The sequence below is a fragment of the Parambassis ranga genome, chromosome 12, assembly GCF_900634625.1.
Source record: "Parambassis ranga chromosome 12, fParRan2.1, whole genome shotgun sequence".
NCBI lineage: Eukaryota > Metazoa > Chordata > Actinopteri > Ambassidae > Parambassis > Parambassis ranga.
In genome coordinates this window covers 14,736,293-14,763,038 of record NC_041032.1, presented here as the reverse complement: position 1 = coordinate 14,763,038, position 26,746 = coordinate 14,736,293, and the positions used below count along the sequence as shown (strand labels likewise).

Genomic DNA, 26,746 nt, shown 5'->3' with positions numbered 1-26,746 from the left:
CCCTGTTGGCTCTGATGTTTGTTGCTCTGGTGGTTTGTTCATGTAAATACCCAAAACCTTCCCCAGGTTTGCACCCAAAACATCTAAATTGGTTCAAATTAGTTTATGCCAACAAACTAATTTGGACATGAGGTGCCCTTGCAGGCTTTTGTACTTGTGAATAACATAATTTTTACAGCGTTCTACCAGATTTTAAGGGCTTTATTTTAATATAGAACACCAGCAGAACAAATCAGCAGCCTCTGGTGGAATTCCACAGTTCTTACACGTGTTCTTTAAACTCAGCTCAGGTGTGATTTTTAACATTTATGAAAAAAACACATGGAAAAATAGATTTTCTGCTATGCAATCAGTGTTTATGTTTAAAAAACCTTGTTATTTATATTATTTTGTAAATGTAAATACAATAAAAATACATTGATCAGTTGGGCTGTTATCTGATTTTTTTTTTATATTTTTTGCTTGTAATAAATGTTTTTTTTTCTGCTCAGCTTGCATTTCCTTGCCTGGTTTTCTGTGGGTTGCCTCACGAGTGGATCGATGAGGGCAGGCCAGTGACACAAACCTGACCAATCAAGTTCGACTAGCTACATATCTCTCGCTGAGCCTTGTGATGGCTTTGACGGGACGGTACAGGATGGATGGGATCACAGAGAGAGAGAGAGAGAGAGAGAGAGAGAGAGAGAGAGAGAGAGAGGGGGAGAGAGGGGAAGGAGGGGGGAGACACGCCCCTCCCATCTGGGGAGACAGCCTCCATCCATGTGATCGCTTCCTCTCCCTCCCTCCCTCTGTTCAGGGCTGCTTTGACGTCAGACGTGCTCCTGTTCGGTTGCCATGGCAACATATTTCCCTATACCCCCTTCTCTCTCTCTCTCTCTCTCTCTCTCTCTCTGCTCTGGTAGGTCCACAATGGTACAGCCAGCATCTTGCAGCACAATGGTTGCAAGGTGGTGAGCTGGGGGAGAGTGATTCAGCATCAGCGAACCTCGGTTCCGTCCACCTCTGCTTTGTTTTTTTTACTTTCCTCATCGCCGTCATATTTTCTTTTTTTTTTTTTTGAGGGGGTGAGGATCATCTTCATGAACGTTTTCATTAAGCCTTCATTAAGCAATGGTCACCGCAACGGTCACCGCAATGTCTCCCGTCGGGATGTTTTGAAAAGGACTGGCACCGGACTGGGATCGTCATCAGCTGGCACGGAATGGTAAGGCCGGGCGTGTTTGTTTAATAATGTGGATGCGATGCTCGGATCTCAGCTGCCTGGAGGAGGGTGGAGTGATGAATATTGATTGGAAAGAAAGGTTAATGAAGAAGTCCACTGGTGATGCCTCGGTGGGAAAGGGATTTACAAAAAAAACAAAAACAAAAAAAAAACAGCCTCTCCTGATGCCTTTGGCACGGATGTTGTTTTATAACAACAAGCAGGCAGCACGGTGTGACGGGTGTCATTATGGCGTTAGTCCTGACCTGAGCAAATTGTTTTTCCATCCTCTCTCCATCTCCTCAGATATCTTAAATAATAGTTTGTCTCCAGATGAATGTACTGAGACACACTTTAAAAATATATGTAGCCTATTTATTTCTGACTGGGGCTACTTGCTGTAATACATATTTGATTGGGAGGGCAGGAGTGGTTGCAAATGGATGATGGATGTATGATGATGCTCTTCAAAACACAAGCCAGGCCACACAGGCTGTACTGTAGGCCTACATGCAGGGTTTGTCCCTCCTCCCCCCTCAGAAGTCAGCTGCGCACCTTGTGCATTATGCAGAGCATCACTGTACTTCAGCAGGGATGTGGGACCAGCCTTTTTGGATCCCATCATAGGAGCATGAGGAGTTCTCTGGCTGATAGTCTGAATTAAAGGTGATTTATAAGGGTGTAGATTATTCTGTGTTTGTGGTGTAGTGTATTAAGAGAGAGAGAGAGGTATATATCTAGAGGCTTGAAATGATGCAGAGGGGCCTTCTTTTCATCCTGATGTAGGCTGGATTTAATGAGCAGGGTAATTTCTCTGGATCAGCTTTGTTTGTCTGCACATCATTGGATCACTGGAAACCCACCTGGCCTATTCATTAAACTGATGAGCACAGGTAGCTGCATCACATTATGCTTCTGGTGTGGTGCATGCCTACAGTCATGGAATATAATGACTGCACAGTGTTGTGTAGAGTCAGTGAAGGTTTAGATGTGTCACAACAAACTCTGTACATGTTCGAGTTAGGATGGATAGAACGAGAGAGAGAGAGAGGGGTGGGTGGGTGGGGGGTGTTAGCGCTGTGACCTTGGCTGCTGAATAATTCATCAGCAGGCTTCCATGCTTGTGAAAGTGCTGCAGGGAACTGGCTTAACAATTAAACAAAGCTTTTTATGGGAGTTTCTGCAGGGGCTGACAGGAACCACATCTCTCTTTTATTTAGATAAACAGGCTCTTTTCCTCCCACCTCTTCCTCACCTCATTAAAGTGCTTAAATATTTCTGATAAAGCATTTTATTCTATTCAATCTTTCTATTAAACTCATCTTTCATTTGATGTACTGCAGGTCTACACAAACTGGCAGTGAATGACATTGATTTCTGAGGAGGTAGCTTGTTTGTCCACTGTAGCATGATCAATGGGAATAGCCACAAGCACACTGATGCTATGCTGCTGTGTTATCACTACACTAATCCTTTGTTATGTCATGGAATAAGGAAAGTTGAGATAATGTTGGGATTGTAGGGTCAAAGGATTTCTTAAGTCACGTGTCAGGAACATTTTTTTTTTTTATAAATAAATCCAAGATGGCACCTTTAGATATGTAGTTCTGTCCAGTTCAGTCTGGGTGGCTGTTCTAAAGGATTCTAGTGACTGAAGTGGTCACATCCTCGTCAGTCTTTAGGGGGAGGGACCATAATATTCAATCATACGGCAGGTGGAAGTCATCATTGGAGTATTGCATGTCAGCACTTCAATCTGTTTATGAAACTGGATGAGACAACAAGTGTGTGGGGGAGAGAAGCGACGCCATGAAAATGCATCTTAGTATAATGGTTTAAATACAGTGTTAGTGGTCAAAGACTTGCACCCTTCACATGGCTGCTGGGATTGAGTCATCGCCATGGTAACCATAAGATGGAAGAGGCTGGCCTTGAAATGTGTGCTATTGCTGTGAAAGGGTCAGTTTACCATAATCCTATAGTTTTGATGTTAGTGCTACAGATAGGGGGCATGGATGTCTTCTTTGTAGCCTTATATATATATATATATATATTTTTTATGAGGGGAAATATCAATACACTTGTATATTATGATGTAATATCACTTCCTTTGTACAGATCTGACACAAACTCTGTATAAGGTTGTGTTTTCTTTTCTACAATTAGATTTTTTTATATAGTTATATATTGCAATATATTGAATCATAGCATAATAGTTATATTATAAACAAATCCCCAGACTCCTGCCACACGCAGACCTATTAAATTCTATATTCTTATAATGCACTTTTATTTTGTTAGATTTTTTACAGATTAAATTCTGGCTGCAGGAAAGTTTATTCCCCCAGGTTGCAGCGTTGATTACCAACTCAGACACAAACAGAGAAATATGCCCGCAGAGCGAGATGCACAGTTACATAATTGGATTGGATCTGACAAATATGCAGCTTTTATTTGCTTTGGCTGAGTGTGAGATTTTAAGCTGTGTTAGATCTGCTTGCAGCACATCTGTAAAGAGAATTAAAAGTCACCAAAGGTCAGACATTGAGGCCATCAAAAGGGTTTTAGAGGAGGCATTAACAGAACCAGACAAATGTCGCTGATACCATCAAAACCTCTCTTCACGTTGGCGTCGTTGGAGAAGCTGTGTTTGTAATGTAAACCCAGGATTCACATGAAAAATGTGAAGAACAAGGTCAGATTTCTTGAGAAAGAGCAGTAGTTTTTGAAGCGCTGTTCATTTTTAGAAAGGAGCATCGTCTGTATCCATGGCACCAGAATATCTGTGATCCTCTCATCGTCTTGTGTTATTAGAGGAGGCTGTTTTAGAAACAGCACAGTGGTTTCAGCCTTGTCTTCGTCCAAAAAATGTGTTTCAGGTTTTGTAAGAAAAGCTGTAAATCAGAGGAATGTGCTCAACACCTGTCCAAGCTGCAACTTATCAGAAAACTGCAGCGTCAGCAGGTTTACAGCGACCATGTCTGTTGTTTACTTAGAAGAGCATCAAGCAAGTGTAAGCGGGGACGGCAGAGACGCGGTGGAATGAGAGTATTTTTCAGCGCTAAAGGAAGCGAATCAATAGATGTCAGTGAACATCGCAGTCTGTAGATGAGCCTGGGAGTCTGTGCCGTCTTGTTTTCCTGGCTGGGCCCGCAGTTTTGAAGTGCTTCCCGTCCCCCTCCCTTGAGTCCAGACTGGAGGCTGCGCTGCGTTTCACTCAGGCTGAACAGTAAAAAAAAAAAGGCAAGGCAAAGCTGCAAACTGCAGGAGAGGCTGAGGCTGAGGCTGCTGAACCAAGCACTCACAATGAAGCTCTGAGGGAGGGGAGGAGGAGGGGGAGGGGAGATGGTTGCAGCGAGTGCTGGGAGCCTGGGAGCAGGAATGGGAGGGAGGGAGGGACAAAAGACAGGCAGGGAAGAGGGGAGGAAAAAGGCAGGCGCTCATCAGTGTGGAGGATGAAGACATAGATGGATATGGACGATGTTGTGTGACATTCAGAGAGTGTAGCTTTCAGGCTTATAGCAGAGTTATGAGAGCAAACAATAACACTGGTGTCTATGGACATTTGAACACATTGTGCTTTATCATTACCCCTCCATTATCATATGCAGTGCAGACATGAGCAGAGTTTAAATCCTTTTATGGATACAGCGACCAAAGACTCCCATCATCCTCCTGTATGTCGAGCCATGGCTATATTATTATGATCCTTATTTATACAGCTAATAAAGAATATTAAGAATGACATCATGTGATGCCAAAAACTGCCTGGAAAATGCACAAAATGACGCAGAGCGAGTGGTGATGAAGATCATCCTAGTGAGACAAAACAACCCAGCTCCAGTCTTGTTGACACATTCCGCTTCTCACGCCTCTATAAATTTATATTACAGTCAAACAAGCCTTTCGGGCGAGGGAGGCTGGATATTGGCGTGGCGGCCCTTGGCTGCTCGTCTTCACATAGTAATGAAATGGACTCTCATGACACGCAAGAAGTATTTCATAGAGTGACCTTTAATAATGGTCTGTGGGCTTTTAAAACTTACGGAAAGCTCTAAGTCAGATGAAAGTACACCGTGTGTGTGTGTGTGTGTGTGCCAAAGCCAGTGGGCTGGTTTTTGAAGCAATCCATATAGAATCATTGCCTGATTTTTAGCATAAAATCACAGCTAAGTCTGACTTAGTATGATATTTATGAGTGGGTTACATGTGGCTTCTATTATTGTCATGTTATGGTTAATATAATCTAATATTGTATGAATAAATGTGCAAGAAACAGATGATCCATTACATGCAGACTAAAAATAAACAAGGTGACACCACTGCAACAAGACGTCTATAAGGAAATAACTCCACTTCTAAGATGAAGTAGGCTTCTATTCATAAAACCCTTCTCATTGGGGCCTTTGCAAGCCAACCTATCTCACTTTTAAGGGACACAGAGCCACCTTGCAAGTGTTAAAACTGCAGTTCACACCACAGCCTCTAGGGGCTGGCTCCAAAAGTGAGTCAATCCCTATGTTAAAATGGCCGACTTACCAGCTGAAATAAACATGTTTGCAGCCTGATACAAAAGATGATTCTACATTAGGACTTATGGATAATTATGGGCGTGACCAGTTTGAGTGACAGGCGGGTGCCATTTTACAGTGAATACTTCCTGCTTCTGCGACTGCCCGCCCACCTCAGCTCCAGCCACCCTTCACTTCTTTGTCTGTATTTGGAATTTTGCCGGACAACATGGCAACATCTGAGCCTCCCAGAGCTGCCTACAAGGGCTCGGAACAGCCCTCAAGAAACCTAGAAACCATAGTCAGATCCACTCTTTGCTTGCTCCAAATATTGTCACCTCTTACTCCCAAATAACCCAAAATGGCTTCTAACTTCAGTGTCCGAAACATTCCATAAACCAAAGGGGGGCAGTCTTCCTTTTAGAGACAGATCAGCCAGTATAAAGGTGTCACTTGCTTTGTAAACTCATGAGCCTTTTGTAACATGTCTCTCTGTACAAAGGGACCCTGCCTCCAAAGTATGCAGAGTGATCACTGGCTCGCCGGAGGCATTGTTGTACCCATGGGGGCGGATGTAACAGAATGCCCACGATCCAAATAACAAGCAGCAGCCACAACTGCAGCGCACAATGCTCGCCGCACACCCAAGCACTGAAGATGAATGGTCAGCTGTATCCATAATAATATGCATTAGCCCATTGGAGATAATTAAAACCTCCTCCCTGTTCTTCCACTGCTTTTGTTCTGAGATCCATTCTTAGGTTTCTTTAGTTGTGTCTTAATTGTTTAATCAGTGTTACTGACTCATAGGATGTGCGAGTCTTCAGTGTGTTTTTGTGCCGCCTGAGATGAGCTGAATCTCTGGTGCTGCTGCATCTTTAACACTTTAGCATCTTCAGAGTATGGTGCTGTAATGTTGTTGTGTCCTGTTTATCACCAGTCTGGTTTGTAAAATGGCACATATCCCCCCAGATGTTCATAATTTGTCTCCAAACATGGCGCACACAGTAATGACATGGTCTTGGTTTGGGCTTGATGGGCGCTTGCTCATCCAGCTCTGCATGACATTGCTTTGACACAGACGCAGAGCTCACAGAGTTGTCTTCTTCCGATTGGGAACTCTGACTGGCTAACATCCTACTGACTGCTACAAACCGGCAGCTTTATACAATCTATACTGCAAAAAAAAAAAACCCTCTGATCTCTAAACCCTGACGCAACACTCAGCAACACTCAGCAACACTCTGAAGCCTCCACCTATATTTACAGGTGTGTCTGCTCCTCCTCTTTGTCTGACTTAAGACGCTCTCTCTTCCCTCCTACTATCTTTGTTTACCGGAACCCTGGGGGGTCAAAGATGTTAATCTACAGAGACGTACCCCCACCCATGAATTTATCCTCCTCCAGTCATCCCTTTCATGCCTTCATCCCTGCCCTTTTGGCCCCTCTATCCCTCTCCTTCCCCTCTCTAAAGTTGTTAAATCCATGGGGCGTGGCCTTGTTAGTGAAATTAGGGTTAACTGATTGTGATATTTACGTCTTAAACTCAATGTTTTGGAGTTTAAAAGTGAAAGTAACCCTTCTTTTTTTCCTCATTCAGCCTCTCCATCAGCGGACATTGGCTTTGGCACAGTAGAGACATTTTGCAGTCAGAATGATATATGGGCGTTTTAAAGAAATGGTGCTGAGTGTAGTCTTAGCTACAACCACAGCAGCATTTCAACCACAACCACTATCAGCAGAATCTGGTCGCAGGGTTGAACAAGCAGCTACAGAATCTGCCAGTTTTTAGGGAAAGTCACGGTTATGAACTCACATTTGTTGCCTTTTTTGGTACTGAAAGTGGTTTTATATGTGTAGGAGTCCATATGTCTACTGTAGCCTCACATTAACATTACATTCAAAGACGGTCCTGCTGATGTTTGCATTACTATAGTGTGTGTAGTACTGCTGGAAGCCAAACATTTGGGTCTGTGAGGGTTTTAATATCTCGTGTACACAGATGGCTAAAGATAACAGCGGCAAGCCCGGGCGCTCAGTGTTGACCCTGTTAGATTAATAGCAAATATTGTGCAGGTTAATGTGGTGTCAAACATACAGGTGTGATGTGAAATTACTACGGTGGCTTGAAGGATTGTAAATGGTGGATGAAACCAGTCTCTGTTTCATTTTACTCCTCTTAAAATGCTGAATAAACGACTCTATGACCACTTATTTAATGGCACTCTTTGCAATCGGCTCCACACCCACAGCCACTTTGAACTGTATAAATGTAAAATAAGCTCCACTGGAAATCGTTCCCTTCTGTGCCCCACATCTCTTTTCTTAAGGCTTCCTTAGGATTTAGCTCAGACAATAAATCTATATATGCCTCCTGATTGCAAAATGGCAAAGCCACGCCCTCCTAAGGATACAGTGTGTGAGGATATTAGTGCAGGACGATGATGACTGACAATATCTGCCATCATTAGCAGCAGGTATCAGTTTGTGCAGATGATCATTAGTACAGTGGGAGCTTCATTACCTGGACGACCCCTTGAAGCAGGAGCCGAACTGACTCATCAGCTGCTCTTTCACATTAAAAGCCTTCCAGCTTTAATTCAAATGCAGCATCTGATGGTCCTTCCAGTTTATCTGTGATGGCTGTATTAAATACGTCTGTGTGAAACTGCATGTGATCCACTCTGGGTGTCCTGAAGGGTGAAAAGGTTAATGAGTTCAAAGTGTTGGATAAGTGACAATGTGAAATAAAGAAGAAAGGTTTAATATATCCATGCATGCAACTCAGCCAAACCATATTAATCAGAGTCTCTGTGTTAATTACTCATATCTGATTGGTGTCCTTACAAATATAATTGGAAGACCAGTTTACTTCTTAGCATGGCTAGCAGTTCCTCTTCGCTCAGTTTGAAGCTAAGCTAGAGTCTAACCTAAGAGGAAGCTTTGCATCAAGCTCCAAGCATGCATCCTTTAGTTTTAAGGCAATTTAAATGACCGTTGTTTACATTTACAGGACTGTTTGCTCTCTTGTGGTCATGCTGCTTGTTGAGACAGGATGTGTCGCCAAGAAAATGGTGTCGCAGGTGGCAGAAAGTAGACTTTGTTGGTTGTACCGTTGCCAAGCGACCGTATTATGCTAACGTTTGGAAGTAGAAGATCCAGAGAATGATTGACTTTAGCTTGCCAGCAAGTCGTCAACCAGTACTATCATATTGCTTGACGTTGTTTTCAACACACCGAGACATTTATCCTCATAGCTGAGGAATCAATATATTGGTTTCAGAGTTTTAGGGACAAAACAGAGAGAACACAGCAAAGCTCCATGAAATATTTGTTTCCCTCTAACTGTCCCTCTCCCCCCTGTTTGTGTCTTCCAGGTATTTATGAGCAGACATTTCTTATACAACTGCAGCCAACCAGTCCTGGATGTAAAGATAGCCTTTTGTCAGGTGTGTGTTCCTTACAGGTAAAAAAGGTACAGTATAAATTCACTTCCATTTCCCCTTCATTGCTCTTTACTGTTGTCGTGATATAACTGCAGAGCAGCTCACAAACATGAGAAACATCTGGCGTGATTGGCTGATGGTGTGTGTTAATATTGTGTAAATACACAATGTTACCAAAAGTATTCGCTCGCCCATCTAAATGATCAGCATCAGGGGTCCTAATCACTTGGCCTGGCCACAGGTGTATAAAATCAAGCACTTCAGACTGTTTTTACAAACATTTGTGAAAGAATGGGCCGTTCTCAGGAGCTCAGTGAGTTCCAGCGTGGAACATATATAACATATATATGGTCATAGGATGCCACCTGTGCAACAAACCCAGTCGTGAAAATTTCTTTGCTCCTAAATATTCCACAGTCAACTGGCAGCTCATAACGAAAAGAGTTTGGGATTAACAGCAACTCAGCCACGAAGTGGTAGACCACGTCAACTGACGGAGAGGGGTCAGCGGATGCTGAAGCGCATAGTGCAAAGAGGCCGCCGACTTTCTTCACAGTCAATTGCTACAGAGCTCCAAACTTCATGTGACCTTCAGATTAGCCCAAGCACAGTAAGCAGAGAGCCTCATGGAATGGGTTCCCATGGCCGAGCAGCTGCATCCAAGCCACACATCACCAAGTGCAATGCAAAGTGTCGGATGCAGTGGTGTAAAGGACGCCGCCACTGGACTCTGGAGCAGTGGAGACGCGTTCTCTGGAGTGATAATATAGTGTATATGTAATGGAGAGGAATCTCATATCTGACCCTCAATCATCCTATTGAGTGTAAAAACTCATCTGTGGATGTAGTTGTGTGAGGACCTGTGTGGTTAGCTGCAGGCTAAAGCTAGAGGCGAGTCCACTGTAACTCTGTGAGCTCAGCTATGGCTGCACTGCACAGTAAAGGCTACAATCCAACGTATTGAAATGATTCGGATCACTCGTCAGCCACGTTTAGCTTTGAATTCTTCTCGCAACGTACATTCATTCGTTCATTTTGCACGACATTCAAAGCGGTTTGTGAGCTGTGCTGTACATGTTTCTGTTGTGGCACCATTTGTTCGACTGCTCTGCTCTTTAATAACTACAGCCTGACGCGCACATTAGTAACAGAATAATGTCTCCAGTCATTTAAAGACATTAGCTGCACTAATGCTGTTACATGGTTTCTGCATGGATTCAGTGTAAGCTGTAAGTCCTGTCATGTTTGTGCTGAGCTTCTGTTGTTACCAATTAGCCTTTATTTTGTTAGATTGAGATTAAGATTACACAGTTAATGTAACTGAAGACGTCTGGAGTCCAAGTCTGAGTTTGTGAGCTCAGCTCTGACAGTCACAGATGAATGTAAAAGTATAGAAAGCTAAATATAGTGTGCATGTTGAATCAGGTTTAATAATGGCTGATATTGTAAATATGTCCAAGGTTAATGTGAAAAAACTGACCTTCACATCTTAGTAGCAGACATCTTTCAGATGTTTCCAGGTAAGTAAACATTAAAAAAAAAATCATCTCCAGCACGGCTCAACGTTGTGTTTTTTGTTTGCAGGGTTTTGGAAAACAAGTGGATGTGTCATATATTGCCAAGCATTACAACATGAGCAAAAGCAAAGTGGACAACCAGTTCTACAGTGTGGAAGTGGGAGACTCCACCTTCACAGTTTTAAAACGATACCAGAATTTAAAGCCCATTGGCTCTGGAGCTCAGGGAATAGTCTGGTGAGTACTCTCAACAGTGCATCTTATTTTATAAGATATCAAGCTGCTTTAATGTGATTATATTTAATATTTAATGTGTGATTATCCTGTTTGGCGTTTGGTTTATTGCTATTGGAGTTGATCAGGGTGTTTTTACTGTTGAAGTAGATACAGTGGAATATGTTTAATCCTGATACATGTTAATTTATGTTTTTGTGTTTAAGACAGTCAATAATAGTTATTTTTATCAATTTAGTGATGCAACATTTTGGTAAAAAGTCAATTCTTTCACTTCCAGTATGGATGTATAATAACTGCATGGGCACTTAAGTGAATCCTTAATCCAGATTGCAGAGAGAGAGATCCTTCATTCATTGTAATTCAGCTCACGTCAGCCCTGTCAGAACGCAGTGGAAGGACTGCCAAGGCTCCACTTAAAGGAATGCATCTTACAGTCTTACTTCATCAAAAATGACCCAGCAGATCTATAAGTTATGTTTATGTTAATGGTTTATCGCTGCAGCCCTGCTGCTGCTGCTGCTGGTAATATCTCAGGAGCCCTTCCAGCTTATATTTAACCACTGTTTGAAGATTCACCAGCTCCCCTGCCCTCCCGCTTTGTCCTTCCCCTTTACTTCCCATGCCCTCAGTCCTTCCGTTCCAAAGCAATTTTGTGCATTTGCAAAAGAGCTCGGGCTCAGGCTGTAACTGCTAATGCTGGGATTGTGCCCATTTGAAGGATATTGTTAGAGATGGAGTGCTAAATCTAATTTAACCTGCTCTGCTGTGGGCTGCCTGGCTGCCCCCACAGCTGTCATCTGGTGTCATATGGTGATGGTATTACCCAACACAACCCCCCCCCATAAAACCCTAAATACTAATATAATATCCCACTGATTATAGAGATCAAGTGGGAGACGCCATGAAATCAGTGTCATAACAAATACATTAGCACGTGTGCAGGTTTATGGTGTAAGGACATGTGGTCCTTATGTGGTGGTAATATAAGTTAACACCGTGCAGTAACTTCAGCATAATCCCCAGCTGAGTGACATAATCACATTTACATAAACATCTGTCGGATTTACTTCCTGTTAAAACAAAAAAAAACTGTGGACAATATGCACACAAGCAGCCTCCAGATCCAAAACACATTCTTATGCAATCAGTTGACTGGTGTCCCAGTGAAGCCTGAAAAACATCATAATGAGAGAAAAAAATCAGACTCACTCTGCCCACAAACATCCCAATCTGTGCACATCCCTGCCCTCATGACTCCTGCGCTCAGGCAGGATGAGCTCTCAGAAGCATCTTAGGCGGGATGAAGGCTTTAAGTAGTTTAGCTGGTCATGACATCATCTTTCGCCCAGCTAGAAAAAAAAAAGTGATGACTGGCTCAGATCCCTATTGGATGAAGGCTTTTATGAGGTGGCTCCACTGTTTCCATGGTCACACACGCACCATCCCTGGCCTGTGGTCTCCACAGAGACGCGGACCAACCGCAGCCATCCGTGGCGAGCCTGCTACACAGATGCAGAAGTTAATTTGCAGCAGCTTGTTGGGAGAATTTGTGAGATATAGCTCACAGAGAGTGTGATGTGACATGTTTATGATGTGTTTTTTTTTCCTACGCTGCTGTTCAATGAAAGCAGACATAAATTGACTGAATCCCAGAGGTTCTCCGGGGCTCTGGGATTATGTTGAGCCAGCAAAGCACTCACTTTAGCTGTAATGGTGACCAAAAAGGTGGCGTGGAGAGTGGAAGTGAAGTCACTGCCATGCCTTTAGCTTAGCATAAAAACACTAGAAACGTGCATGTGCAGTCAAACTCTGAGACTCACCAATTTAAAATGTTACCCTGCAATGATGGAAATGAGAATCAGCCATCAGACAGATACTGAAAAGATCAATCACAGAGTTGGGAATCTTCCAGAAATGCATCTTTGGTCCTTATAAGGAGATGTCGAGGGACAATCTTGACATTTCTGGAGACATTTCTCCAGTGTTTTGTAGCTATGGTGGGACTTGGGTCCACCACCAACAACCTAGGAATCTGTGAAAAACACCCAAACAGGGAAGGGTACTCGTCTCCAACTCTGGGATGCAAAGTGAGTGCTGCCTGGAAAAGAGTCACGCTGATCTCTGTGACAAAACCGGAGAAAATTAAGCTGAATTTCAAAAAACATGCATGCTCGTCCACCTCACTTGGAACCCTCAGACTACCAGCAGGGATTTAATCGCTGTTGTGCACCACTGACTGCTACAGGACGCTGCATAAATACTAAAATTCAACCCCCCCACAAGGCCACAAACTTATCAATCAACCTTATATATCTGCTTAACAGCTCTAGTATCACCTCTGTCAAGACTGATGTGGATGCATTGATTGACTTCTCATCAGATGGTCACACACACACACACACACACTCATGGATGCTGTCTGTGGTTTCTCCTCTGCAGTGCGGGCTATGATGCTGTCCTGGACAGAAACGTAGCCATCAAGAAGCTCAGCAGACCCTTCCAGAACCAGACCCATGCCAAGAGGGCATACCGGGAGTTGGTGCTCATGAAATGTGTCAATCACAAAAATGTGAGTGATTCAGCACAGAGGAAGCGGAAGCAAAATGTATCCCGTCCCCCCCTAGTCTGTGTCTATTTCTGGCTAAATCCCTTTTTTTTCCCTACAAAACACTGCAACATTGTGGCCGTGCTAAATTCGTTGCCTCCAGAAATGTGGCAGGAGAGTGAAACAGAAAGCACTTCAAGGCACAAATGTAATCAGCAGTGCTGCAGTTTGTGTCTTCTACATGTATTTGTTCCCTCTCACTTCTTCACTCATTGTCCTTTGTCAGGGTCACTGTGGACATGCATCCACTGCTGCTCCTCTCTTTGAGTGTATTTTAACCACACCTGTTCTTCTCTCTTACAGATTATCAGTTTATTAAATGTCTTCACGCCACAGAAATCATTAGAGGAATTCCAGGATGTGTAAGTTCACTATAAAAACCTCCTTTTGTTAATTTAGCACATGCAGCAGTTAAGCATTAATCTACGTGCTGTGTTATAATGATCATCAGTCCTTTGTGAGAACACAACCACTGGAGTGTAGACAGTGAAAGTACTCCAGGTGTAACGTGAAGCTGTAGGTGTCCTGTTCTCAAACTGCATGATAAATGAGAGTGTGTAAACACTGCTTCCTCAGGTATCTAGTGATGGAGCTGATGGATGCCAACTTGTGCCAGGTGATTCAGATGGAGCTCGACCACGAGAGAATGTCCTACCTGCTCTACCAGATGCTGTGTGGTATCAAACATCTGCACTCAGCCGGCATTATTCACAGGGTACGGAAGAATGTTTCGGTGCATTTGAATCTGTAACAACAGCATCCTAGTATCAGACCAAGAGCCATCTGAGGCCTTAGCTTCTGCAGTGTTACCTGAATGACAAATACAGACTACTGCCCCCTGCTGGCATGGAGATTTATACCCCATTCACACTGGGGGAAAAAAATGTGGCTTAAGCAGGATTTGGCCTCATCCAGATCAATCCAGATGTGTTTTTTTCTGAGTGTGAACACCTCGAATCCGGCTGTATCCAGTTTGATTTCAATCCGGCTAGATCCACCTCTCGTCGGTGGATCTAGCCGGATTGGCTCAAATGTGGCTCAGGTGTGAACGCAAATGTGGTGAGCGAATCCGGCTAGCGACATGCTACGTCCGGTTAGCGATGTGCTACTTCCGGTTTACGGGGTGCGACACGGGACAAAAAACGCACGACGCATGCGCACACGCGGTCCTACCGCAGCGTGAACGGACTCTGTATATTACGAGGCGCCACCTAGTGGTTTGGAGGACAGCAAACATGTTGGATGAAGCCGGATTGAGTGCGGACACAAGTGTGTGCTAGCCAGATTTGAAAATAGGTCTGAACGCATCCAGCTTAAAGGCTGTCTGGGCTCAATCCTACTCTAGCTGGAATGACTTTCTCCAGTGTGAACGGGGTGTTATTGTCATATTTGTGCAAGTTGGCTTCTGGCTGCCATCTTTGCTGTGATAACATACGCGTAGAGTCTGCTAATGTTAGCCATTTTTCCATCTCCAGGATCTGAAACCAAGCAATATAGTGGTGAAGTCAGACTGCACCCTGAAGATCCTGGACTTTGGTCTGGCCAGAACTGCAGGAACCAGTTTCATGATGACTCCGTATGTGGTGACCAGATACTACAGGGCCCCAGAGGTCATCCTGGGAATGGGATACAAGGAGAACGGTGAGAATGTCTCTTTTTTTTCAGTCGTATGTATTATATTCTTAGCCTGCAGTAGACTCAAAAAAATTCTAAAAAATGAAGGCACCTTATGAACAATTCTGCTTGAGTTACACTCGAGCTTGAGCGAAGTGAAGTGTTGGAGGTGTGACTCACTGATTAACGCCCCCAGAACATGAAGACGTGTGATTGAATGGCAGCCTCTCTCTGACTCATTAGCCATATTTCTCTCAATTCTTTCAAGTATGGAACCCTGTGCGCTTGGAGTTTCTGCCACTAGTAGTTAGTGCCTCTAAGGCTCTGCTTCTCTCTCTCTTCTCTGTCTCTGAAAACATGCTTCTCACTAATTATTGATCTCGCTGAAGTAACAGCTAGCTCCTCATCACTGTGCCACTCTGGATGACACTAACCTTTGCTTTTTCCCTTTCTTTTTTTGCTCCCTCACCTCTGTGCGTGCAGTGGATATTTGGTCGGTGGGGTGCATTATGGGAGAAATGGTGCGCCACAAAATCCTTTTCCCTGGCCGGGACTGTATCCTTGTTTACACCCAATAGAATTATGTGATGGCTAATGTTGATATCTTTAAAATGATTGAAATAATAGCTGCAGACCTGCAAGTATAATGGATACAAATCATAAAAAATGTTAGGATTTGGGGTAATTTCTCTCTTGGTTTGACCTGATGTTTGCTGTATGTTACTGAGGTGAACTAAACTGCACCAATTCCAACTTTTAACATTTCTCATATAACCTGCAGTAACATCATATGTTCTGTCAATAGGGGTAAATTCCGCCTCACCTCCTCCCCTCTGAATATTTAAGCGTGTGTGATATTTGGAGTGTTGCTGTAGTGCTACCTGGTGTGTTCTCCTGCAGCGAGTGGGATGTAATTGCATCCCTGAGATGGCTTCTCATTCTGTAAAAGGGTGGATTTGGAACAACAGTCCTCACGCTGCGTCTCTGCACATGTGTGCAAACGTGAAAAACACTGAGAGTGTCAGACACAGTGATTAAAAATTCAGTAGTGAATGATTCATAGATATTTTTTGCTTTGAGCATCTGTTAATTGCAGCATAGATTAACTGACTGAGTTCAAAAGGTTAAAGGTGAGGTCTGTACCATCAAACAAACCATCACATGTGTGATTTCAGGACTACAGGACACTGACTGTACATGTAAGAGTTAACTCTCCTACTGCAGAACCTCCCGTGTGTTTTAACAGTGCACAGAGATTAATGGCAGACGCACACACAGATCAGAGATGCACATAAATTTGTATTGGACAGTGAACACACACACACACGTCCGCCGCATAGGAGATCACTGCATGATGCCGCTTGCTGTGGATCATGGGATTTGTAGCGAGTAATAGAAATATAGAATATCTCCAGCTTTATCCTTCAGAATGATGATTGGTCAAAAGTTGTTTAGAGGCAGATTAGGAGTGAGAAACGTCAGGCCAGTGTGTCTGTGCATGTCTCTCTCTGTGTGTGTGTGTGTGTTAATACTCTGCTCTCTGCAGGCAGTCTCAGGAAGATTAATGCGCAGGAAAACTAGAAAACCCTGCAATGAGCTCAGCAGCAGTCTCGGTCTCTGCTCTCACAATGACCTGAAATTCTTATCTCTCTAGTGCTCTAGTGTAGATCAATGGAGTGCAGTCATGCACACTTTTGTTAATCTTCTGCTCATAGATCAGCTCGGCTACACCGTTAATCTTCATTTACTTCAATAAGCTTAGGTATTGACCAAACCTGCAGCTTCCTGCGTGTCTGTCAGGTGCTCATATAGAAGAGAAGTCGCCGCACAATGGACCTCACTCGTTGTTGGTTGATGGAGTAGTACAATAAGTGGTTATGGATGGCAGGGGAACTGTGTACATGGCTGATAAAATGCACGGGGCCCTGATGGCATGTGAAACATATTGTCATGCTGCAGTACTCTGGCTAATTATAGACATTTATTACACCTGTTTAGTGGAAAGTGTTGTTTAATTAAGCTTGTTATACAGAGGGGAAGTTTTTTTATCTCCCTATAATCATCACAGCCACCATTTTTCTGCAAATCTATGAAAATTTTTACGCTACGTTTTTAGATTAACAAACAAGAAGAAGACCACTTCTATCAGGAGATGAAGACTGTGTAAATGCCTGTCCTAATTCATAACAATTAAAGAGTCACAGCTGATTCCAATTAGCAATTGAATCCCACAGATTTTTTTTTCTTATACTTTAATAATCCCAAAAGGGAAATTGCTTAAGGCCAGCAAGTAGCACCATACACCAGTGAGTGCACTTGAGGCAGTGAGGGTAAAGTGCCTTGCCCAAGGACACACAACAATGACCCAAGGGAGGAGCTGGGATCGAACCACCAACCTTCTGGTTATTGGACAACCCTGCTCTACCACTGAGCCACTGCTGCCTGTTTCACAGCTGCTTTGATTTATTTTTTTTGATAGATTTGCTCCAAAAGGTGGAAAAATTAATGAATATTTATAGGAAAGAAAAACAGTCAGAGCTAAAACACAGTTTAGTGTTGGAGTCAGATACATGACAACATGTGTGTGTGTGTGTGTGTGTGACCTCAGTGGACATGTGGTCAGTCGGCTGCATCTTTGGAGAGGTGATAAGAGGGACGGTGCTGTTCCCAGGGACTGACCGTATCCTTCCAACCTTCACGTGTAGATCTGAGAACAGTAGAGACATTAGCTCTGTTCAGGTGCACGACGACGCTGCTCCGCACACATCACGCATCACGCATCACGCCGGAAAAAACACCTCGAGCCATCTCACTGAATACAACTACTAGCTAAAGAGCCATGGATAAGAGGCTCAGTGAGGACTGGGTGGATCATGGCCAATGTGCAATGGAGACAAAACGGAGGTGGAAGTGTGAGGCATTCCAGCAAAAAGAAGTAAGAGGGATTTCTAGTGGTGCCTGGCAGCGAATGGCCTCATCTGGCACTCTGTGTGAGAACATGGGGGAGAAGAAGGGGGGGGGAGGGGAAGCGAGGGAGGGAGTGAGGGTGAATTGATGATATTGGCATAGGGTGGCAGGATGCTACATATGTTTCCCTTTAACCTTGACCCACCACACCAGACATTGACCAGTGGAACAAGGTGATCGAGCAGCTGGGCACACCTTCACCGGAGTTCATGAAGAAGCTCCAACCCACAGTGAGAAACTATGTGGAGAACAGGCCAAAGTACGCAGGCCTCACCTTCCCAAAGCTCTTCCCTGACTGCCTTTTCCCCGCTGACTCCGAGCACAACAAACTCAAAGGTAAGAAACTTCGATTATAGAAACTTTTATTTTACCAACAGTCATTTTTTTTTTTTTTGTTAATGCATCAAAGAGCTCTCGACCGGTAAAATCCTCATGAATGACTCTGCAGGCTGCTGCAGTGACAGCAGAGTGAGAGTGGGACGATGTGAGATCAGCTTGGAGTGCTTCTGTTTTGTACTGTGAAAAGTAGGAGTCAGACATGAGAGCGAGAGAGACAGAAGCACCCTGTGGTTATTTTAAACTGCCAGAGGAAGAGGAGGAACAGACAGACAGAGAGAAGCAAAGTGAGACAGATGAGGAAGAAGATTCACCGTCTGTATTGTTATTGATGCGCTGATGCTCAGGAAAAAACTTACAGGAGGGCACGCAGAGCCCGTCCGTCTTCCTCGGCTCAGTTTCCTCAGTCCTTTACTGCTGTTGAGCTATTTATAGTGAAGGTCAGAGTGTGTAGGAGAAGGATGGTGTGTGGTTCAAGGGTTCTCAATTTCAGATCCAGGGCCTGAGGGAGGAGAGACTCCATGGCCAACTGGGCGACTGGTGATGCTGAGGTGCCAGATGATGAAAAAACAGAGTCCATTCTACACCTTTAACGTTTTTATTTTTTTTTTTTACATTCCACCCCGACAGCTAGCCAGGCCAGAGACCTGCTGTCTAAGATGCTGATCATCGACCCCGCTAAGCGGATATCAGTGGACGAGGCCTTACAGCACCCCTACATCAACGTGTGGTACGATCCAGCTGAGGTGGAGGCGGTGAGTAGGCAGAGCTGTGTATTGATTACTCTCCACGTCTATGATTGCTCAGCAGCGTTTGCATCTTCCTTATATTTAGACGATCATGATGATTCTACTCAGAGCATTTTTGTTCATCTATTATTTTAAATTTTCTCTCATTTTTTTTTTTATTCGTTAGCTCCGAATACAAATATTTCTACATTTGCTGCTAGGTTGTTAAAAAAAAACAAAAAAAACAGACGGCTTTGTTCAGAGTCTAATGTCTTCATCCGCGCCTCATTAGTATGAGGTGACAGTGTGAGATTGGGAAAAGCCATCTGCAGCTTCCATAAAGGTGCACAGATACCACTTGGACTTACATGTGATAATCAGTGCATGACCAGCTGATGTGCAACCTTTAAAAAAATGGGACGTTAAATATTGTAAAATGTGATTCAAATGTTTAGATTTTTTTTGCTCATTTTGAATTTGATGCCAATTTGATGCCTGTATTTTTTGTAATTAAATATAGGGTCCTATATATATAGCGTCCCAATATTATTGGAGATGTATCAGCAGTTGCTCATTTTTTTTTTAGATCTTTAGTGTATTTGTTGTGTAGTTGTTGGTCTAAATGATGATACTGTTGATGTGTAACACAGCTGTGAATGGCATTTCAACACCTGTTCTGCTATTTTCCCCTTCTCTAATGTCACCTCATGCTGATGAAGGCCAGAGATCTCATCCAAATATCCATGGTAAATAACAACTGCCCTGCATTCAAAGGAAAACAGCTCAGTGGGACTAAATGAAGGAAGAAATCAGACCACGTTTGGCACGTTTTAAAGATAATAAATATAGATATAAAAAGAGAAGAAAAGACTGTAACACGTCAAGTAATGTTGTGTGTTCATTTTAAGACCATGTAATTTTTAATAAGGATCATCTTCTGTGGCACTTATCATTGTGTAATGACGCACAGACAATACACACAAAATGAGCCCCGAAAGCCAAACAAGTATATATATATAGCTTTTAAATAAAGAAAAAAAAAATCCCATCATGCATGTGGTCTTATGTTGCTCCATTCATTTGGCAAATCTTTATTTAAACCCTTCACTTCACAACATCTGTCATCAGACTGCCCTGCTGTGGCTGCTGCACTGTCACAGTGCATTAGAGGGGATTTATAGGTGTACACCACCTGCTGCAGTGGCAGACAGGGCAGGATGGGCGGTGTCAGCATCACAGATATATCTTCTCATCTCACTGATATATGAACAGTGGATTATTCCACCAGTAATCAATCACATCAAAATTTCATGTCATTTAATGTAACTGACTGTTTCATTTGCATCTTTTCACCATAACTTATATTCATCCACCTGAACATACATATTAGTGTTGTGATATGTGTCTTTTATGCCTTTAATCTATTAATGTAATGTTTATTTAGTGAACTTACTTATGAATGACTAAAACAAAACGTCCTCTCTCTCCCCCTTTTTAGCCTCCGCCTCAGATCTACGACAAGCAGCTGGATGAAAGAGAACACTCCATTGATGAGTGGAAAGGTGAGAGATGCTGTCCTGAAACATCATAAGAACATGTGCGTGGTGTTTTAACGCCTTCTCTCTCTCTCTCTCTCTCTCTCTGTGTGTGTGTGTGTGTTTGGCAGAACTAATCTACAAAGAGGTGATGAACTTTGAGGAGAGAACGAAGAATGGCGTTGTGAAGGGACAGCCTTCACCTTCAGGTACTCTCAGTGCATAACCCTAATCGCTCTGTAAGTGAATTTACTATAACCTTACTGGAGTCCCCCCCCCTCCCCTCTTTGTAAATAGAGAAACCCATTGTGCTGTTGACCATGTGTCTCTGTCCCCTGCATCCCGAGTTAAATGTTTTTTTTTGTGCTTTTTATAAAATGACAGCTAATCAATAATTGATAAAAAATGTTTATATAATGATGAATAATGTGTGCTTACCTTTAATGACTGTGTTTGTGTTTAAATGTGTAACATATCATGACTTAAGGTTTGGGTTCTGTGGGGTCCAGCACAGGAAATGTCAGCTTACATTATAGGACAGTAAGTGCAGTTCTCATGATGCACCACAGAGGGGCAGTATGGAGTCATGTTAACACACTGCAAGGCCACAATTCATGAGTAAAAATGGCTAATTGCACACTTAACAGTGTATTTTGTGCAATGTAGAAACTCCATCAGCTGCAACACTACAGAGAAAAACATGAGCTTTGTTTTTTTTTTTTTTTGGTGTATTTGAATCCACAGAGCGACTGACTGCGTCTTTCATCTATGCAGCTCTGTCTAATCATGACCTCCATTTTTTTTTCTCCCTCTTCCCGTCCACTTGTAATTAAACAGATGGTGTCTGATGCTGAGTGCATCAGACGCAGTGCAGGAGCTGCAGACAGCAGAGTTTTACTGCAGCAGAGCAGAGAGTGCACATGCCTCAGTCAGAGCCGAAGAGAGAGAGAGAGAGAGAGAGTGTGAGACACAGACCTGTGTGTTCACCACATCTGAAAACAGTACGAACGAAATTATAGAGCATCTTTAGTGGAGCTAGAGCAGCAAGATGGGATTCAAGTCCTACATTAACACACTCTGGAGATTGGTGTTATGATTAGATTAGATGCATACTCTGTGCTTGTTCTCTGCACATCCACATCTGCTGAGAAAGGGGGAGAACTTTATTTTTCTTTGCTGCATGTTGATGGACGGAAGATACAATTTACACAAGATGACTAGCTAGGGTTGTTTTGAGCTAGCGTGGAAGTGTGTCTGCTTACCACCATGCCTGTTTCCACAGCCTCCACCTTCAGGTGATGCAGAGGCCTGACGCCGAGATGTAGCTGTTAGGTGATTTATATAAGAAAACAGCGCCCCCTAGTGGAGCCAAAACATCTGCAAAAAAAACAACAACAACACAAGTTCAGATCAGTCAGATGGAGTTCACACATCACAAGATGGTGGACTTTAAAGGATGATGAGACACATGTGTACTCATTTTCGTGCATGTGGGTCAAACGTGGGGAAAAACATCTCATTCTAGGGGGCACTGCTGAGGCATCTGGCCTTGCCCATTTGTACGAAATACAAATATTTTGGGGAAAAAGTTTGGTAAGTTTCTGATTATGCTTTAAAATTTGCAAAGACAAATAAAAAAAATATATATATAAAAATAATTACCGATGTCCCATAATAGAAAGCAGCCAAAGCTCCTGTCCACCCACCACCAGTCATTTAGTGGCATTTGACGATGGTTCCTGTGGAGCTCACTGGACCCAAACCTTTGTCTCATTATAGACACACTGTGATCGTGGTGTCCCACAGTTGTTGTTAATGTTGTCTCGACCTCCCTGGAACAAATTCTGTGTACAAAATACTCCCCCGTGTCTATATTATTCTGCTCCCGTCTTCAGCAGGACTCTTGTACGTTGTAACCCCCTGCTGCCGTTGATTCCCTTAGCACAGGTGCAGCCGTGAACAGCAGCGAGAGCCTCCCTCCCTCCTCCTCCATCAACGACATCTCCTCCATGTCCACCGACCAGACCCTGGCCTCAGACACTGACAGCAGCCTGGAGACCTCTGCAGGACCCTTGGGGTGTTGCAGGTGACTAGCCGCCTGCCTGCGTAACCCCATGTTCTTCCGAAGGTGAAGAACCCAGATGGAAAAAGAAAAAAAATAACAAAAAAAAAGAAAAGAGCAAAGGGTCAAAATGAATATATTAAGAAGAAAAACACGAGTTTATGGAATCTGCCATGATGAAATCTAAAGCCTGTGCATTGTCATTCAAAAACAGCAGTGGCATTTAAACTGACGTAAAATGAGCTGAAATATATGTTAATGATCCTCTAGTTGCTTTGCTTATATTACCCCACATATCTTGTATATGGCATCTGAACAAAAATGACTTGCAACTCCTGTAAAGTGCATATTGGCTGGCTGCTGGTCTCCTTACAAAACCTCCTTTACAGAAGCTATTTAAGCCCTGATCATTGTGGCAAGGTGGGCGGCCATTTTGTCCAATTCATCTTTAATTACACTGCTGTATTTTAACCTCTAAGCTTTGTCTGATGCTCCTTTCACTTCCAGCCCAAACAACAATCCCAAATGTGAGGTTGCCTGATGTGTGTGTGTGTGTGTGATTTTCTTTCTGTTTTTTTTTGGTGGTAATTCTGCAGGGACGTGTCTTCACTCCCTGCGCTACTTGTAAATATTGTAATTCTGTACAGCTTGAAGGTCAGACAGAGTGGGACTGACGGCCAGTACACTGGGAGTTTTGATTTTTCTTGACTTGCACACCTTGCCACACCACAGCTCTCCACCTCAGTTGCCCCCCGCCTATCGCTGTAGTCCTGCATGGTTAGACTTAAACGATGCTAATCTCTCACTATATGCTAAAAACAAGTCTGTATATATTTTGTTTATAGACGATGTAAACTTTACTCCAGACGTGCGGGGTCTGGTCACACAGTGGGACATGTGAGTGTGTGTTTGTGTGTGTGTGTGTGTGTGTTGGTGAGCCACAGGCAAACCAATTTAGACTTTAGGGAAGGTCAGGGCTGAGTTCAGGACTTAAAGGGTCAGTACACTCAGATATATGAAACTATTTTGATTGTGCTCAGACTGTTTTGTAAGTTTCACTTCAAGGCATCTGAATCTGTGTGTAACGTCCCTTTTGTTTCACCAGTCCGTCCACCATCCACCTCATGTCACTGTGTACCATTAACCCCTCACAGGCACAGGAGGAGGAGGATCTGATTTATTTGACTCTCCCCGAGACATAAAACACGTTTAGGACACGACACAGGTGATACAGTGTGGAGTTAGAAAGCCGGTGATGAGTGTTAACCTCGTAGCAATTCAAGTCGTCTCCTTAAGTGAACTCATGTGCATCACTACACACAGTCGTATTCCATTAATCAGACAGAGGACTACAGAGAAGGATCAGGGCAACGGCAACTCTGGGACTGAGTTCTGACTTCTGTCTGGGAGTTTTATATAACTCTGAGAATTCTGAAAACAATCAGATTCGAGTGATTCAGACTTTTTTTGGGTTAAAATTTGAGCATTTTAATCTCAGAATTTTGAAATAAAAGTCAAAAGTTTGCCACAGAATTCTAAGAACTTGAAATTGAAATTCTTCAGACTAATTTTCTGACACAAGAATTTTGGTCTAAAAAGTGTCTGAATGTTAAAGTCTGTCTTTTTTTATCAGGATTTTGAAATTAAGATAAAAATGTACAATTTTGTCACAGAACTCTAAAAATGTGAATTTTAGAATTCAGACTTTAAAACGTAGAACAGGTGTCTGACCAAAAAGTGTCTGAATTTTAAAGACTCAGGAAAAACATTTGACTTCAAGAAAGAAAAATTCTGAATTGAATTTTATAATTTTGACTTTGATCTTTCTAAAAAAAAAAAAACGTCAAAATTCTGGCTTCAAAATTCAAATTTTTAAAATCTTTCTAAATTTCTGGATGTAGCTCAGAATTTGAATTGGAAAAAAAGTTTGGAAAAATGTCCCTTATCCTCTTCCGTAGCACAAAAACAGGCCACCCATCCGTGACGTGTACGATTTATTTATTTCGTTAGATAGAATCCGAATATGGCAAGTGCCTTTTGGAATGAAGCATTGCAGGTGCAGAGATGAGCTTATTTTTGTCTTTTCTTTTTCCTCTGCTTCTTCTCGTTCTGCCTTAAAACGATCCCCAGGAGTCCTCCAGTTAGGTAGAAACACTTTCCTCAATTTGAAAATTCCATTCCTTATGCAACTTTTTCTGCCATTATCTTATTCCTCCTGCAGAACTGAACCAGTCTGGGTCTGGGTCTGGGTCGTGCATGGCAGCTCTTATTGTCACTCTTTAACTTTATGAACTCGTTGTTTGTGTACAGCGTGTTTGGCGGGCTGGAGTCAGAGGTGTGTGTCCTCTGCTCCACATTTAACCACACGTTTAGCTGCAGGTATGGATACACATACACTTTGTTTTTATGCATTTTTAAATTTCACCACCATATTTAATGTTTTTCCTGCAGGGTGGATGAGTTTATATGATGCTTTCAGACATCATTCTCACTGTAGATCACTGTACGGTGTGTTAGGAACTTTGTACAGACATCAATTGTTGCATGGTGACACACTGTTATCACACAAAGGAACATCTGTGTGATTCAAGCAGCACTTCCTATGAACACCACCGTGTGTCCTGGTTTCTGACTTGCTGCAGCACACTGATCCTTTTTTTGTTGTTGCATGGAGTCTGTACATACAGTCCCCCCTCCCCTACATGATGATGGACTTAGAACAGCTGCTTTGTTAACACTCCGCCTGCCTGTGGCTTCAGGTACAGCGACCCACACACAGATGAACACAGAGCTAAGAGGGTAACTGAGGGGCGGCGTCTCCAGAATAAGCTACACACGGCTAGCTTTGGCTTCCTGTTCAGGGTCTGGCCAGGGCAATCTTTTCAAACGACAAAAACACACACAAAAAACAACAAAACCAACAAAAAAACAGGGTGCAACTTTAAAAATTCTTCTGTTTGTGTTATGATGAATTTCTCACCAAGGCAGGGGGGGGGTCCAACGTCGCCTCCTACAGTACACAGTACCACAAATACACACAGTACTGTTTGCAGTTTTTCTACAGGGCATTTTTAACCATCCAACCAATACACTCCTCTTTCTGTATCTTTACATGGTCACTAATGTATTTTGTTTTTTGTTTTTCATTTCTCTGAATGTGATCTTTTTTATAAGACATCCCTCCAGACAATTAAAAACAAAAAAAAAGGTGCTTTCTGGTGAAGCCGAGGGAAACAACAGGGTTGTCAGCACTGAATGTAAGAACAGGAAATGGTTTCAGATGAAATTATTATTATTTTTATTATTAACCAGCATTCAATACACAGAATGAGTGAAGAAGATGTGATCCGACGTCTGGGTTAATCACTTTACAGTCCGTGTCTGTTGCTTTGAATACAATGTGAATGTTGACAGAGTCAGCACATTCAGAATTCAGGATTATTATCATGTTAGCCATTTATTTATAATCTGAAGATGACTGAGGTGTCATTCAGCCATATTATTATTGTTATTATTATTATGATTATTATTGCCAATATTTAAAAAAAAAAAAAAGAAGAAGTACTCGGCTGTGCCAACTGTAAAATCTTTGGACTCAGCTTATTGGCTTCCACTTCTTTCTTTAACTGTAAATAACAACAATCCAACAATGCAATAAAAAACTTTATTGCACTCAAGACAGGGAGAGGCAAGCGACAAGGGTCAGGTGATGCTAAATGAAATTTTAAAAAAAGTTGTGGAACTAAGAAACCCTGTAAAGCTCATCTGAATCAGGTGATGTTGTTCTTCTTCGGTTGTTTTTTTTCGGACTCCTCTCTTTTTTCTTTTACTCCGTGTTGTTTTAATGAATCATTCTTTTTGACATTGTCAGGTTGGAAATAAAAAAAAACAAAAAACACAAAACAAAACAAACAAAAACAAAAGAAATGATAAAACAAAGTAAAAAAAAAAAAAGAAGTCGTATCTGTTTCACGCTGATCTCGAAGC

The 26,746-nt window shown here is 42.7% G+C and overlaps 1 protein-coding gene across 6 annotated transcripts; it reads left to right on the top strand.

Annotated features, from left to right (window-relative positions):
- The first annotated feature begins 1,071 nt into the window (after window positions 1–1,071).
- On the top strand, window positions 1,072–26,746 carry mapk10 (mitogen-activated protein kinase 10). 6 transcript variants are annotated; one of them, XM_028417634.1, is made up of 14 exons: window positions 1,072–1,204; window positions 9,090–9,161; window positions 10,743–10,912; window positions 13,352–13,481; window positions 13,821–13,879; window positions 14,094–14,232; window positions 14,993–15,158; window positions 15,615–15,686; window positions 18,252–18,434; window positions 19,065–19,189; window positions 19,882–19,908; window positions 20,661–20,724; window positions 20,829–20,906; window positions 22,645–26,746. In XM_028417634.1, exons 1-14 carry the CDS (start codon window positions 1,202–1,204, stop codon window positions 22,785–22,787), a joined length of 1,431 nt encoding a protein of 476 aa, XP_028273435.1. In that variant the 5' UTR covers window positions 1,072–1,201; the 3' UTR covers window positions 22,788–26,746. The 6 variants fall into 6 exon arrangements, with proteins under 6 accessions (XP_028273435.1, XP_028273438.1, XP_028273440.1 ...); XM_028417637.1 differs by having other exon boundaries at window positions 22,640–22,769; XM_028417639.1 differs by having other exon boundaries at window positions 20,829–20,936; window positions 22,645–22,752.

Coding starts and splice junctions, on each gene's coding strand:
- mapk10 (XM_028417634.1), top strand. Junction 15,687..18,251: donor CCTTTTCCCTGGCCGGGACT/GTATCCTTGTTT, acceptor CCACCACACCAG/ACATTGACCAGTGGAACAAG. Junction 19,909..20,660: donor ATCTCATCCAAATATCCATG/GTAAATAACAAC, acceptor CCCCCTTTTTAG/CCTCCGCCTCAGATCTACGA.